The 15,710-nt window shown below is 40.3% G+C and overlaps 1 protein-coding gene across 4 annotated transcripts in view; it reads right to left on the reverse strand.

Moving 5' to 3' along the window:
• The window catches only part of SUZ12 (SUZ12 polycomb repressive complex 2 subunit), a 70,980-nt gene that overhangs the window by 25,416 nt on the left and 29,854 nt on the right, over window positions 1-15,710 (reverse strand). For 2 of the 4 annotated variants that reach the window (XM_074388402.1, XM_039476425.2), the window contains 4 exons: window positions 11,381-11,430; window positions 10,020-10,105; window positions 5,647-5,878; window positions 4,408-4,501 (listed from right to left, as the gene is read on the reverse strand). In XM_074388402.1, coding sequence (XP_074244503.1) covers window positions 4,408-4,501; window positions 5,647-5,878; window positions 10,020-10,105; window positions 11,381-11,430 — 462 coding nt within the window. Of the gene's footprint in view, window positions 1-4,407; window positions 4,502-5,646; window positions 5,879-10,019; window positions 10,106-11,356; window positions 11,431-15,710 lie in introns of all 4 variants that reach the window. The other 2 variants (XM_074388401.1, XM_074388400.1) reach the window with 1 other exon arrangement.

The following is a 15,710-nucleotide window of genomic DNA, read 5'->3' on the forward strand; positions in this document are numbered from 1 at the left end:
ATTTTTAAAAACAATTTTTATACATCTAACATCCAGCTTTTACATTATATTATATTTTTACATTATAATTATTATTCTACTAAAAGGAATCAAGACTCCTCGAAGAAATCACAACTCCAGAGCAGAGGTAAGAAAAGGAGAAGGTACACCAGGGGCGGTAGCTCATGCCTGTAATTCCAGAACTTTGGGAGGCCAAGAAGGGCGGATTACCTGAGGCTGGGAATTCGAGACCAGCCTGACCAACATGGAGAAAGCGCATCTCTACTAAAAATACAAAATTAGGCTGGGCACAGGGGCTCAAGCCTGTAATCCCAGCACTTTGGGAGGCCAAGGTGGGTGGATCACGAGGCTAAGAGATGAGACCATCCTGGTCAACATGGTGAAACCTCATCTCTACTAAAAATACAAAAAAATCAGCTGGGCATGGTGGCGCGTGCCTGTAATCCCAGCTACTCAGGAGGCTGAGGCAGGAGAATTGCCTGAACCCAGGAGGCGGAGGTTGCGGTGAGCCGAGATCGCGCCATTGCACTCCAGGCTGGGTAACAAGAGTGAAACTCCATCTCAAAAAAAAAAAAAAAAAAATACAAAATTAGCCAGGCATGGTGGCACATGCCTGTAATTCTAGCTACTCAAGAGGCTGTGGCAGCAGAATCCCTTGAACTTGGGAGGCAGAGGTTGCGGGTGAGCTGAGCTCGTGCCATTGCACTCCAGCCTGGGCAACAAGAGCAAAACTGTCTCAAAAAAAGAGAAGGTAATTCTGGTATATCTTACTATTCCAGAAAATAAAGAAAGAATAATAGCAGCATGTAAGTCAAGACAACACAGGAACCTACTTAGAAGGGCTTTTCCTGACCAAATACAGGACAATTTGAGCATTAACATAATAATAATAGACGGATTAACAAATTCTTTTATTCAATTATTTAAAATATCAAACTTGAGGAAAAGAATGCTCTTCTTTTTAAATTTATACAAATTTGTTTCTTAAATTTCTTTTTAGAGATGAGGTCTTGCTATGTTGCCCAAGCTGGTCTCAAACTCCTGGGCTCAAAAAATCCACCTTGGCCTTCCAAAGTGTTAGGATTACAGGTGTCAGCCACCATGTCTCGCTGTTTTTAAAGTTAGTCAAGTGAAGCAGCGGGAGCAAAGAAGGAATGCTCTTCTTTACATAAAAATACAAACTAATAAATGTGGAAGAAATGTTAGAAAATTACCATTTGCCAACTACCAAAGGAGTAATTTATTCAAGCAAAAATAATCATTGGATGCTAAAACCACTGGGTGAAAGGCTATGGGGAGAAAACTGGTATTTACTCAGCTTCATGTATTAGCACAAGAACTGTATGTTAATTTATACAAAAAGGAAAAAAAGGCCGGGCGTGGTGGCTCACGCCTATAATCCCAGCACTTTGGGAGGCCGAGGCAGGTGGATCATGAGGTCAAGAGATCGAGACTATCCTGATCAACATGGTGAAACCCCGTCTTTAACTAAAAATACAAAAAAAAAAATTAGCTGGGCATGGTGGCGCGCACCTGTAGTCCCAGCTACTCGGGAGGCTGAGGCAGGAGAATTGCTTGAACCCAGGAGGTGGAGGTTGCCGTGAGCTGAGATCATGCCATTGCACTCCAGCCTGGGTAACAAGAATGAAACTCCGTCTCATTTAAAAAAAAAAAAAAAAAGGACTGTTACAATGGAGAAATACTGTGAACAGCATCTTAACCAAGTGATCAAACCTAATACTGCCTTTTGTCTGTGATGTAGTACATAAAGAACACATCACTCATTAAAATCCCTGCCAAAAATGTTTAACCTGAAGCTAATTATAAGGAAATAATCACAGAAGTCCAAATTGAGATACATTCTGGAAAACCACAAGCCTATACTGGGGAAAAAAATGTCACAAAAGGTAGGGGGAAAGACTAAGGGATCATTCCAAATTGAAGGAGACTAAACAGCTATGACATCAAGCTATAGAATGGGGGTGAGGGCAGGACAAAGTATAAAGGACATTACTGATGTCAACTGGAGAGATTGTATTATATTTGCATTTTAATTTTCCTCACGATAAGTATACTGTGGTTATACAAGAAAATGTCTTTGTTCTTAGGAGATACATGCAAGAGAGTTTATAAATGAGGAATAAAGCAAACTTTCAAATTGCTCAGCACAAAAAATACGTACTCACAAACACAGCAAATGTGGCAAAATGTTAACAATGAATACAATCAAGATGAGGGGTGTGTGGGTATAAAATAAATGTAGTATTCTTTCAACTTTCTTATAGGTTTAAAAATTTTCAAAATAAACTGCTGGGGGGAAATCCTCCCAGTTTCTTCTTGGTACTTTGTCTTTAAAATAAAAGCAGCGTTTTTTTTCACATATGGAATGTCGTTAACATATGTGTCAGGTACAGTGAATAAAAAAGAAAACAGAACATACCCCACGCTGCCTAAAACAGAACAATTAACAAAACTAATAAAGTCCAACTCGCTTCATTCTAACTGCTCCCCACACAAACATGACCACTATTTTCTAGTACATTTATGTTTCTATTGTTTTCCATTTGAATCTTCAATCCTCAATCAAATTTCTGACTTTAAAAAACACTGGCTAGGTGCAGTAGCTCAAGCCTGTAATTCCAGCACTTTGGGAGACAGGTTGATCAGCTCAAGTCAGGAATTTAAGAGCAGCTTGGCCAACACGGGGAAACCCCGTCTCTACTAACAATACAAAAATTAGCTGGGCGTGGTGGTGGGTGCCTGTAATCCCAACTACTCAGGAGGCTGAGGCAAGAGAAACACTTGAACCTGGGTGGCTGAGGTTGCACTGAGCCGAGATCGTGCTACTGCACTCCACTCTGGGTGACAGGGCAAGGCTCTGTCTCAAAAAAAAAAAAAAAAAAAAAAAGATAATATACTGATTTCTATAATTAACATTAAATGACATTAAAAATATATTCTAAGATAAAACAGGAGCTAAAATCTATGTCATTACCCTAAATCAATTTGCTTTCTTATTAAAAGCCTTATACTTTTACCTGGTGGCTAACAATTGATTACCTTAAAGTATCAACCTACTACTTTTTTTTTTGAGATGAGGTTTTACTCTTGTTGCCAGGCTGGAGTGCAATGGCGTGATCTCAGCTCACCACAACCTCCACCTCCCAGGTTCAAGTGATTCTCCTGCCTCAGCCTCCTGAGTAGCTGGGATTACAGGCATGCACCACCATGCCTGGCTGATCTATTTTCAGTAGAGACGGGGTTTCTCCACGTTGGTCAGGCTGGTCTCGAACTCCCAATCTCAGGTAATGCACCCACCTCAGCCTCCCAAAGTGCTAGGTTTACAGGCATGAGCCATCACACCCAGCCAGCATCCACCTAGTACTTTTAAACAATAGGAGGCCAAGATAGGCGGATTGTTTAAGGTTAGGAATTCGAGACCAGCCTAGCCAAAATGGTGAAACCTTGTCTCTACTAAATACACAATTATTAGCCAGGTATAGTAGCAGATGTCTGCAATTCCAGCTACTCGGGAGGCTGAGGCAGGTGAATCCCTTGAACCCAGGAGGCCAATATCATGCCACTGCACTCCAGCCTGGGTGACAGAGCAAGAGGCTGACTCAAAAAAATATATAAATAAAATAAATAAATAAATAAATAAGTAAGAAATAGGAAGAATGGCCTATTTACTCTTCCTGGTTGCCCTATACCTGACAATAAATTGTGTTAACTACCAGGAAGCAGCCTGGTATAAGAAATCATGGCATAGATTTCTTCCTCCAATCCTTAGCCAGAGTACAGTGGCATGATCACATCTCATTGCACCCTGAACTCCTGGGTTCAAACAATCCTCCCACCTTAGCCTCCCATGTAGCTGAAACTACAGTGCACACCACCATCAACAGCTCCTCTTCTTTAACTTTTAATAATCTATATGATTTATGTGGGGTCCAGTCTATTTAAGTCTTTTCTCAAATGCTACCTCCTTCCAGAGGATATCTCCACAAAACAGTAACCATTTATTCTCTATTTTTCCTCACAACACTCATCACTAAGTGACATTAGTTGGTTTTTTGGGTGGTGGCCTGTTTCCTCCACTAGAAGTTAAGCTCCATGATGAAGGCAAGGATTTTGTTGCCTTCTCAATGTCTAGAACACGGTTTGGCAAAGAGTAGACACTCAGAAAATATTCGCCAAATAAGTAATCTTAACTGAGCTACCCAAATTATATATTAATATTGTTTTCTATGAAAGACAAAAATTCAGTGTTTGAGAATTTGTTTTTTTAATCCATGAAAACAAAAAGAAACAAAGACAATGAAATAATCAATATATTCATTATATTCTGCTTCAGAATGAAAACATTTGCAAAACATTGTGGGAGCCTCACTTGTTCATCAACATTACCTGTTTTTATCAAATACTGTCATTTGTGCAACAAATGTCTTTTCCCCATCCTCACGATTTCGTTTTCTTCTGGCTGGAGGCTCTTCATTGACATCTAAATTTAACAAACATTTCTCATAAACTTTGATTAGAACAAAAAAGATAATTTATGATATGTGGTCCCTTAAAATAAAATATGCTAAATTTATCCCAAGTGAGGTACAAATTACACTAAAGTTGCAATGTAATACACAGACCACACATTTCCCGGTTCTGTATTTTTACCATATATATGTTCTTTTTAAGACTAACCCCACCATCGTGGCAAATCCTCATTTTTCTGCTTACAATGATCTTTGCTAGGCCAACTCCTTTTCACTCATGGTAACTTTCCAAAAACTTCAAACAATACTTCAAGAGTCCAAGATTATTTCTTCTAAAGTGTTTCTCCACTAAACTTCACATATACCTCCACTGTACCACTCATCATTTTGTTGTAATAATTTAACTCATGTCTATTTCCCTACACTAGGTTGTGAGACTTTGGAGGATAGGACCGGATTTTTTTTTTTTTTTTTTGAGACGGAGTTTAGCTCTCCTTACCCAGGCTGGAGTGCAATGGCGCGATCTCAGCTCACCGCAACCTCTGCCTCCTGGGTTCAGGCAATTCTCCTGCCTCAGCCTCCTGAGTAGCTGGGATTACAGGCACACGCCACCATGCCCAGCTAATTTTTTGTATTTTTAGTAGAGACGAGGTTTCACCATGTTGACCAGGATGGTCTCGATCTCTCGACCTTGTGATCCACCCGCCTCAGCCTCCCAAAGTGCTGGGATTACAGGCTTGAGCCACCGCGCCCGGCTCAGGACCGGATGTTTTAATCATCTTTGATGAAATTAAATGATCCCCAGCACCTATGTGTTTATTGAATGAATACCTCAGATGAATTCAAAACTGTTGGAAGAATAGAGGGATGGGTAGGGAAATAAATTTGCAGCAAGTATAATAAAATGTTCATAGTTGAATCTAAGGGGTAAGTAAATAGGTATTCACTGTGAAATACTTTTCATTGTCCTTCATATTTGAAAATTTGCACAACAAAATGTTGAGGTGGAGGTGAATTCACTGTTTGCTATAAAACTCAGCACCATGACTACCATGAAGTATTCCTTTATAGCAAACAGTAGTATAAATCATGGTACAATCATTCTCAATGACCATCTTAATCTCCAGTAATAAAATCTAGTAAAAAAAAAAATTACCAATATTTTCATTGGTTTCTCCATTAATCATTCCATTAAATTCTCTTCTTCCTGGACGAGTCACTCTAAATAGCAATGAGTAAGACTTCACCATATGGCTGTTACTAGGTTCAAATTCATTACTGGAAACTGCAAGGGACGGGAAATTTCCAGGTTTTGTTTGATTGAGGTCAGGATTCAAAGGCACCTGCTTTTTACCTGTGGGAACTTGCCTTATTGGACAACTTACATCCTGTAAAGGTAAAGATTATTAAATTTTATTTATTTGTACATATGCAGTAAGAATTATAATAAACTTCTAATCATAGTTATAGGGAAAATGACTAATAGGTCATGATCACCAAATGGAATGTTAAAATTCTAACCATAGTTCTGAAAATTGTGAGGCAAAAATAAAAATTTTCAATACCTATATTCCAAATATTAAAGCAATTGAGGTTTTCTCTAACATAATGAAATTATGACAGTATATCTATTATGGCAGTATATCTAATATTTAGCTAACAGCGATGTGAAATAGTTGTATATTATAAATATAGAATGAGGCTGGGCGCAGTGGCTCACGCCTGTAATCCTAGCACTTTGAGAGGCCAAGGTGGGTAGATCACCTGAGGTCAGGAGTTCAAGACCAGCCTGGCCATCATGGCGAAACCCCATCTTAAAAAAAAAAGAAAAGGTGGCCAGGCGCGGTGGCTCAAGCCTGTAATCCCAACACTTTGGGAGGCCGAGGCGGGTGGATCACAAGGTCGAGAGATCGAGACCATCCTGGTCAACATGGTGAAATCCCGTCTCTACTAAAAATACAAAAAATTAGCTGGGCATGGTGGCGCATGCCTATAATCCCAGCTACTCAGGAGGCTGAGGCAGGAGAATTGCCTGAACCCAGGAGGCGGAGGTTGCGGTGAGCCGAGATTGCGCCATTGCACTCCAGCCTGGGTAACAAGAGCGAAACTCCGTCTCATATAAAAAAAAAAAAAAGAAAGAAAAAAAAAAAAAAAGAAATATAGAACTAAATGCATGTTGGCTGGGCACAGTGGCTCATGCCTGTAATCCGAGAACTTTTGGAGGCCAAGGCAGGCAGATCACAAGGTCAGGAGTTCGAGACCAGCCTGGCCAACATGGCGAAAACTCATCTCTACTAAAGATACAAAACATTAGCCTCATGTGGTGGCGGGTGCCTGTAATCCCAGCTACTCGGGAGGCTGAGGCAGGAGAATCACCTGAACCCAGGAGGCGGAGGTTGCAGTGAGCCAAGAACGCACCACTGCACTCTAGCCTCGGGGACAGAGTGAGAATCTGTCTCAAAAAATAAAGAAAGAAAGAACTAAAAGCATGCTAAATATCTCTGGTAAGGCTTTTTAACAATAACAAGAAAAAATGCTAAAATGTCTAACTCATGTACATTTTTAAATCAGTTCTCTTAAATATTTTAGCATGACAATGACTAATAGGATCATTAGAAATGAAAAAACATGACAAATAATCCCATGGTCAGCAACATTATGAAACAGTAAATCCATATAGTTAAAATAGTTAACAGAAAGGATCATCACCTTAAAAAAAAAAATTGGTTTTATTTACCAATGATTATCTTCTAAGTAATACTCTGTTTTGTAAATAGTTACACTGAAAAAGCATACTAGAAAAACTGGGATCAGAAGACCTTTATGACAGTATCTTACAGCAAGATAAAATTTTATTTAAAAGAATATTTCTTTTAAAATAAATACATACTGACAGTCTAAAAAAAACTTCTAGTTTACAAGACTATAAAGTGAAAACTATGACGCTTGACCCACCCCCCAGGTCCTGCACTCCACAGATGACTAATACAAGCAGTTCGCTGTGTATATTCTTCAAAGAAAATGTCTACCCCAGTATCTTTTTCTTGAAACACAAGAATGACTATATTTATATTCATATATTGTTCTAAGTAATGTATCTTAGATTTTCATATCACCACCTACTGTAATGTACACTGCTTGTATAATGTGTCTAGGGGATAGGTAGGAGTAAGGAGAGATATTTACTAACTTTACATACATTTTTTTTCAAATCTATGTTTCACTCTGTGGCCCAGGCTGGAGCCGAGTGGTGCAATCACAGATCACTGCAGCCTCGACCTACTGGGCTTAAGTATTCTTCCTAAGTAGCTGGGACTACAGGCACACACCATCATGCGTAGCTAATTTTTGGTAGAGACAAGGTTTTGACATCTTGCGCCAGGCTGCCTGAACTCCTAGGCTCGAGCAATCTGCCCACTTCTGCCTCCCAAAGTGTTTAAGATTATAGGTGTGAGCTATAGCGCCCAGCCTTTACATAAACTTTTTTTTTTTTTTTTTTTTTTTCAAAAGACAGTTTCGCTCTTGTTGCCCAGGCTGGAGTGCAATGGCATGATCTCGGCTCACCACAACCTCCACCTCTTGGGTTCAACTGATTCTCCTGCCTCAGCCTCCCCAGTAACTGGGATTACAGACATGCACCACCACACCCAGCTAATTTTTATTTTTAGTAGAGACAAGGTTTCTCCATGTTGGTCAGGTTGGTGTCGAACTCCCAACTTCAGGTGATCTGCCCGCCTCAGCCTCCCAAGGTGCTGAAATTATAGGCATGAGCCACAGTGCCCAACATAAACTTTTTTTTTTTTTTTTTTTTTTGAGACAGAGTTTCGCTCTTGTTTCCCAGGCTGGAGTGCAATGGCACGATCTCGGCTCACCGCAACCTCTGCCTCCTGGCTTCAGGCAATTCTCCTGCCTCAGCCTCCTGAGTAGCTGGGATTACAGGCACGTGCCACCATGCCCAGCTAACTTTTTGTATTTTTAGTAGAGATGGGGGTTTCACCATGTTGACCAGGATGGTCTCGATCTCTTGACCTCGTGATCCACCCGCCTCGGCCTCCCAAAGTGCTGGGATTACAGGCTTGAGCCACCGTGCCCGGCCCAACATAAACTTTCAAAAATAAAGTTCTACTACCGCCTCTGAGCACCTTGGTCTACTGCCTCCCAATGTTTGAGGCCCTTGCGGCCTGTGGTCTTGGAAGAATATCAGCACTGGGAGCCTGGACCTAGGCCAGTTCCTTCCCCTATTGAAAACACTCGGGGACTAAAGGTATTATGTGTTGGCTTTGATGCGCTGACATGGAAACATCGTAATACTTGTTTCTAAAGTGAAATAACTTCACCTTATAAAAATGTGAAGTGGTCAGTCATGGTGTCTCACACCTGTAATCCTGGCACTTTGGGGGGCCAAGGTGGGCGGATCATGAGGTCAGGAGATCAAGACCATCCTTTTTGTATTTTCAGTAGAGGTAGAGTTTCACCGTGGCTAGGATTACAGGTGCATGTCACCACACCCGGGTAATTTTTTGTATTTTTAGTAGAGAGGGGTTCTACGAAAAAAAAAAAATATATATATATATATATATATATATATATTTTCAGATGGAGTTTCGCTCTTGTTACCCAGGCTGGAGTGCAATGGCGCGATCTCGGCTCACTGCAACCTCCGCCTCCTGGGTTCAGGCAATTCTCCTGCCTCAGCCTCCCGAGTAGCTAGGATTATAGGCACGCGCCACCATGCCCAGCTAACTTTTTATATTTTTAGTAGAGATGGGGTTTCACCATGTTGACCAGGATGGTCTCGATCTCGTGACCTCGTGATTCACCCACCTCAGCCTCCCAAAGTGCTGGGATTACAGGCGTGAGCCACCACGCCGGGCCTTTCTGTATTTTTAGTAGAGACGGGTGCTACTAAAAATACAAAAAATTACCCTGGTGTGGTGGCATGCACCTGTAATCCCAGCTACTTGGGAGGCTGAGGTAGAACTGCTTGAACCCAGGAGGTAGAGGGTGCAGTGAACTAAGATCACGCCACTGTACTCAGCCTGGGTGACAGACTGAGACTCCATCTCAAAAAAGAAAAAAAAAATTGAAGCAATGTATTAATAAATGAACGGCTAATAATGCTCACAACAGAATTTCTTTGCCTGAGAGAAGTCTTACAAAAGATAATCTTGTGAAAAAACTCTCTTAGCCCTTATCTAAAATGTCAACGGGTACAAATAGCTAGGAAATAAGCTAAGAGACTGAAATGGTAGGAAAGCAACTGAATTGATTCCACAAGATGCTAAAACAGCTTCTCCATTTTCAGACTCCTACAGCAGAAAGTTTTGTAGACACTTAAAAGACTAGAAAAACTACACAGATATGGGAGGTTAGCAAAAGAGGTTATCGGTTTTAGAATGTGGCCATCTACATATTTCTTAAGCTTTTAAAATTTAAAATTCAGATTTGAAATATAATATATATGCATAAACATGCCCAATTAAGCAAATTATTCCACTTAATCTAGCAATATCATTTTATTGACATTACCTTTCTTTTTTTGTGGCAAACTTTCACAAGCAGGACTTCCAGGGTAACAGAATTTTGTTCATTTTCTGAGTTTTGTGATGGCTTATCTAAATAGAAAAATCAGTATTTTAAAAAATATTTATACATATATATATAAACATAGTATTCATTTTGTTAATAAGTCAGGAAATCTGAAACAGAGACTTCCCATAATGAAGACATCTTAAAAGTTTACTCATTTTTTTCAGGGCCAGGCACAGTGGCTCATGCCTATAATCGCAGCCAAGGGAGGCTGAGGCAGGTGGGATCACTTGAGGTCGAGAGATCTCTACCAGCCTGACCAGCATGGAGAAACCCCATCTCTACTAAAAATACAAAATTAGCTGGATGTGGTGGCACATGCCTGTAATCCCAGCTACTTGGGAGGCTGAGGCAGGAGAATTGCTTGAACCCAGGAGGTGGAGGTTGCAGTGAGTGGAGATTGCGCCACTGGACTCCAGCCCGGGTAACAAAAGTGAAACTCCATCTCAAGAAAAAAAAAGTTCACTCATTCTTTTTTCCTTAAATCAGTTCCAAACTTACAGCAACCCCTTAAAGCCTTTATATATAGTCTAAATAAACCACTCACAAGACAAATATAATTACCGTTCTATATGCTGTAATTTTTTTTCCCCATTAGATACAGGTTGTGCTCTGTTGCCCAAGGTTGAGTGCAGGGGCACAATCACAGCTCACTGTAACCACAAGCTCCTGGGACAAAGTGATCCTGACACCTCAGCCTCCTGAGTACCTGGGATTATGGGCGTGAACCACCCACTATGCCCAGATTATAAGTATAAAAAATATTCACCAACACTTCGGGAGGCCAAGGCAGGATGATCACTTGTGGCCAAGATTTCAAGACCAGCCTGAGCAACACAGAGCCCTCGTCTCTAGAAAATGTCAAAAAAATTAGCTAGGTGTTGTGGGTGGCATGCACCTGTAGTCCTAGCTACTCCAAAAGCTAGGTGGAAGAATCTCTTGAGCCAAGGAGTACGAGGCTGCAGTGAGCTATGATCCTGTAACTGCCCTCCAGTCTGGGTAAAGAGTGAGATCCTGTCTCTAAAAAACATACACACATTTCCATTATATATATGAGTGTGTATGTATGTGTCTGAATATTTGTACCTTATGTATACCTTTATACACACACACAAACACATATTTTTTTTTTTTTAATTCTTTTTTTCTTTTTGAGACAGTCTTTTTTTTTTTTTTTTTTTTGAGCCGGAGTTTTTGCTCTTGTTACCCAGGCTGTTAAAATGCCACTATATTTACTTGCTGTTAAAATGCCACTATATTTACTTTTAAGTACATACCATTTTTGTGGAAGAAGTACATACCATTTTTGTGGAAGAAGCCAGTAAATGTAAGCTGCAAATGAGCTGACAAGCTAAATTAAAAAAAAAAAAAAAGGAAAATACTTTATCATTTTAATGCTTTTTAGCAAAATAACCTAGACTTTAAAATATAACATTGAAATCGAAGTTACTTCAGCTAACTTATATTTGATTTCTTCATACCTGATAGGAATTCAGGCCCATGACTCTATGCTTTCCCTGTTAAATATGACATCTAAAACAGTGTGTCTAAACACCTAACAAAAATAAGCAAATTACAACTCACAAAAAGTAAAAACAAAAACACCAGAGCAAGGCAGAAAAAAAAAAAAAACCACCAAGTAAGAGGTCAGTAATTTACTGTGTTTTAGTGCTCTACCTATAAAATGACAGCAGGTATCCCTTCCCACCTTTCAAAAGAAATTTTAGGTTTTTTTTAATTCTTTTTTTGGTTTCTTTTAATGGTGGTTTAGTCAATGACTTCATCAAAAGGAAATTTTGAAAAGCGGAGCTAAATCCATGCAAAAAAATTTGAATATTTTGAAGCAATGGAAATTCAACCTTCCTAACAAATGATATAGAACCATTACTTTATACTTCGAACAGTAATAAAATACACAATTACAAATCTGGTATAGATCAATAACTTACTGTTTCAGTATATCATTTTCACTGTTAGTTTTAGAAGCTATGGAAAAGTTAAAAAAAAAAAAAAAAAAGCATGGGCCAGGCGCAGTGGCTCATGCCTGTAATCCAGCACTTTGGGAGGCTGAGGTGGGCGGATCACCTGAGGTCAGGAGTTTGAGACCAGCCTGGTCAACACAAAGAAACCCCATCTCTATTAAAAAAAAAAAAAAAAAAAGCATGAACTAGAACTAGTGGTCCTTCTGTTTTCACAAATATCTATTAACAATAGAAAAAGTATAAGGATGGGATAAAATAAACGGAAACATCAATAAGCTTTTGTAGTACCTTTAAACTGCAAAAGAGAATAGAGCTGTTGATCAGGAGACATTCATAACTTTCCAGACCAGTTTCCACAGTGTGACATGCACAGACACCAGATTACGGAGAGTTATACAGAACAGATGGTGGGGAAAGGAAAGCAGTACTAATCCCTTACTTATGACATTTACTACCAACAGTATACAGCTGCTGGGTACTAATGACTCGCAAAGAGTATAAAAGTATTTTTGTAAACGATGGTTAACAATCTACACCTTTTTTTTTTTTTTTTTTTTTTGAGATGGAGTCTCGCTCCGTCGCCCAGACTGGAGTGCAGTGGCACGATCTTGGCTCACTGGAACCTCCGCCTCCTGGGTTCAAGCAACTCTCCAGCCTCAGCCTCCAAAGTAGCTGTGACTACAGGTGTGCGCCACCACACTTGGCTAATTTTTGTCTGTTTAGTAGACTTAATATTTTGTATTTCAGTAGTGTTAAATTATTAGTATTTAGTATTTTTAGTAGAGATGGGGTTTCACCATGTTGGTCAGGCTGCTCTTGAACTCCTGACCTCGAGATCCGACCGCCTTGGCCTCCCAAAGTGCTGGGATTACAGGCGTAAGCCATGGGGCCAGGCCAATCAAAGCATTTTTATAATTAGATGGGAACAGTTATAGAAAGCCACTTAGGCAAGAGAGTACTAAGGAGCAAGTAATGACTAGAAATAGGTCATATTATGAAGAGGTTAGTCTTGTAAATCTGACTAGGACTCCTCTTTTCTTTTTTCTATTTCTTGAGACAGGTTTTCACTCTTGCCGCCCAGGGTGAAGTTCAATTGTGTAATCTCAGCTCACTGTAAACTCCGCCTCCTGGGTTCAAGTGATTCTCCTGCCTCAGCCTACTGAGGCAGCTAGAATTACAGGGATGCACCACCATGCCCGGCTAAATTTTTTTTTTTTTTTTTTTTTTTTTTTGAGATTGAGTTTTGCTCTTGTTGCCCAGGCAGGAGTGGAATGGCATGATCTCAGCTCACCACAACCTCCGCCTCCTCGGTTCAAGCGATTCTCCTCCCTCAGCCTACAGAGTAGCTGGGATTACAGGCATGCGCCACCATGCCCAGCTAAGTTTGTATTTTCACTAGAGATGGGGTTTCTCTATGTTGGTCAGGCTGATCTCGAACTCCTGAAGTCAGGTGATCCGCCTGCCTCGGCCTCCCAAAGTGCTGGGATTACAGGCATAAAACACCATGCCTGGCCAATTTTTTTTTTATTTTTAGAAGAGATGAGGTTTCACCATGTTGGTCAGGCTGGTCTCAAACTCCTGACATCAGATGATACACCTGCCTCAGCCTTCCAAAGTGCTGGAATTAACCAATAGTGTGAGTGAGCCACCGTACCCAGGTGGACTCCCTTTTTTCTAAGATAGAAAAATAAGAGGCAAGTAAGTAAGACACTTCCATGGAAGATGGGGGGAATATAACTACTTAGTTAAGCAGGCCACGGAACTGTCTACTAAAAAACTACAGGGTGGGGGTTTTCAGGGGCATTTCTAGAACAGTAGTACAGAAAGTATACTAGGAGGCCAGGTGCCGTGGCTCACACCTATAATCCCAGTACTTTGGAAGGCCAAGGCAGGAGGATCACTTGATATCAGATTCAACACCAGCCTGGCCAACATGATGAAACCCTGTCACTACTAAAAATAAAAAACTTAGCCAGGAGTGGTGGCATCTGCTTGTAGTCCCAGATACTCGGGAGGCTGAGGCATGAGAATCACTTGAGCCCAGGAGGCAGAGGTTGCAGTAAACCAAGATCACACCACTGCACTCCATCCTGAAAAAAAAAAAAAAAAAAAAAAGTATGCTAGGCTATCAGTAGAGAACAAAATTATTATGTAAGAGTAGAAATATAAGGGTCACAGCAGAGTTAGAAGGCATAAATTAGAGGAAAAAACTAATAACAACCATAACTTACATATCAACAAAAATCGTATATAATGGGAGTCTTAAAAACCTATTCTGTATAAGCAATTCATATATTGTAAACATTTTTACATTACTTTCTGACATAAATCAGATACTTTCCACATGCTATTTTACTAAAAGACAGCTAGTATTTTCCCAGAAAAATTTCCATAAATACTACCTTACATAGAATTAGCTAAAAGCCAAAACACAAGTGAAAGATAAGAACAACATTCTATAATACTCACATTAGAAGACAATCCATTAGCCACAACAAATCTATCCTACCCTTAGTTGCTTCAATTAAACCTACATATTAAGACCAGATTAATTTTCTTAAGAATCCACTTTTGCCGGGCACGGTGGCTCAAGCCTGTAATCCCAGCACTTTGGGAGGCCGAGGCGGGTGGATCACGAGGTCGAGAGATCGAGACCATTCTGGTCAACATGGTGAAACTCCGTCTCTACTAAAATACAAAAAATTAGCTGGGCATGGTAGTGCATGCCTGTAATCCCAGCTACTCAGGAGTATGAGGCAGGAGAATTGCCTGAACCCAGGAGGCGGAGGTTGCGGTGAGCCGAGATCGTGCCATTGCACTCCAGCCTGGGTAACAAGAGCGAAACTCCGTCTCAAAAAAAAAAAAGAATCCACTTTTTATCTATCATCTATCATGCCTTTCTGAGTATCTACTTAGTTCCCCAACTACCAAATCTTTTGTCTAACTGCCGAAATGCTTCCCATTTCTTGTTCTCTCTATGAAAACCTTACATATGAAAATACAATTTATAGAGTCAGAAAATCCAAGTTTGAATTCTAGCTCCACTTACTCACTGTGGTCTGTTATCTATAAAATGTATAAAATACGGATATTTTCTCCCTCAAAGAGTGTGAAGCTTAAGATTTTGTTTTTTGCTTTGAGACAAGGTCTCATTGTGTCACCCAGGTTGGTGTGCAGTGGCACACTATCAGCTCACTACAACCTCAAATTTCCAGGCTCAAGCAATCTTCCCACCTGAGCCTCCCAGAGTAGCTGGGACTACAGGCATGTGCCATCACACCTGGTTAATTTTTTTGTATGTTTTGTAGAGTAAGGGTTTCGCCATATTGCCCAAGCTGGCCTCAAACTCTTGAGCTCAAATGATTTACCTGCCTCAGCCTTCCAAAGTGCTGGGATTACAGGTGTGAGGCACTGTCCTGGCCTGTTTAAGGTTTTAATTCAATTTTCTTTTTCTTTTAGAGACAGGGTCTTGCTATGGTGCCCAGGCTGGTACTGAACTCCTCGGTTTAAGTGATCTTCCCACTTCAGCCTCCAAAAATGTGGCGATTATAGGCATGAGCCACTCTGTGCTCGGGCAGGCTTGCATAAAATAATTAAGTATCCGGCAAAATACTCTCACCCTCTTCTACAAAGACTTTAAACCCAACCA

The sequence above is a fragment of the Saimiri boliviensis genome, chromosome 17, assembly GCF_048565385.1.
Source record: "Saimiri boliviensis isolate mSaiBol1 chromosome 17, mSaiBol1.pri, whole genome shotgun sequence".
NCBI classification, from domain to species: domain Eukaryota; kingdom Metazoa; phylum Chordata; class Mammalia; order Primates; family Cebidae; genus Saimiri; species Saimiri boliviensis.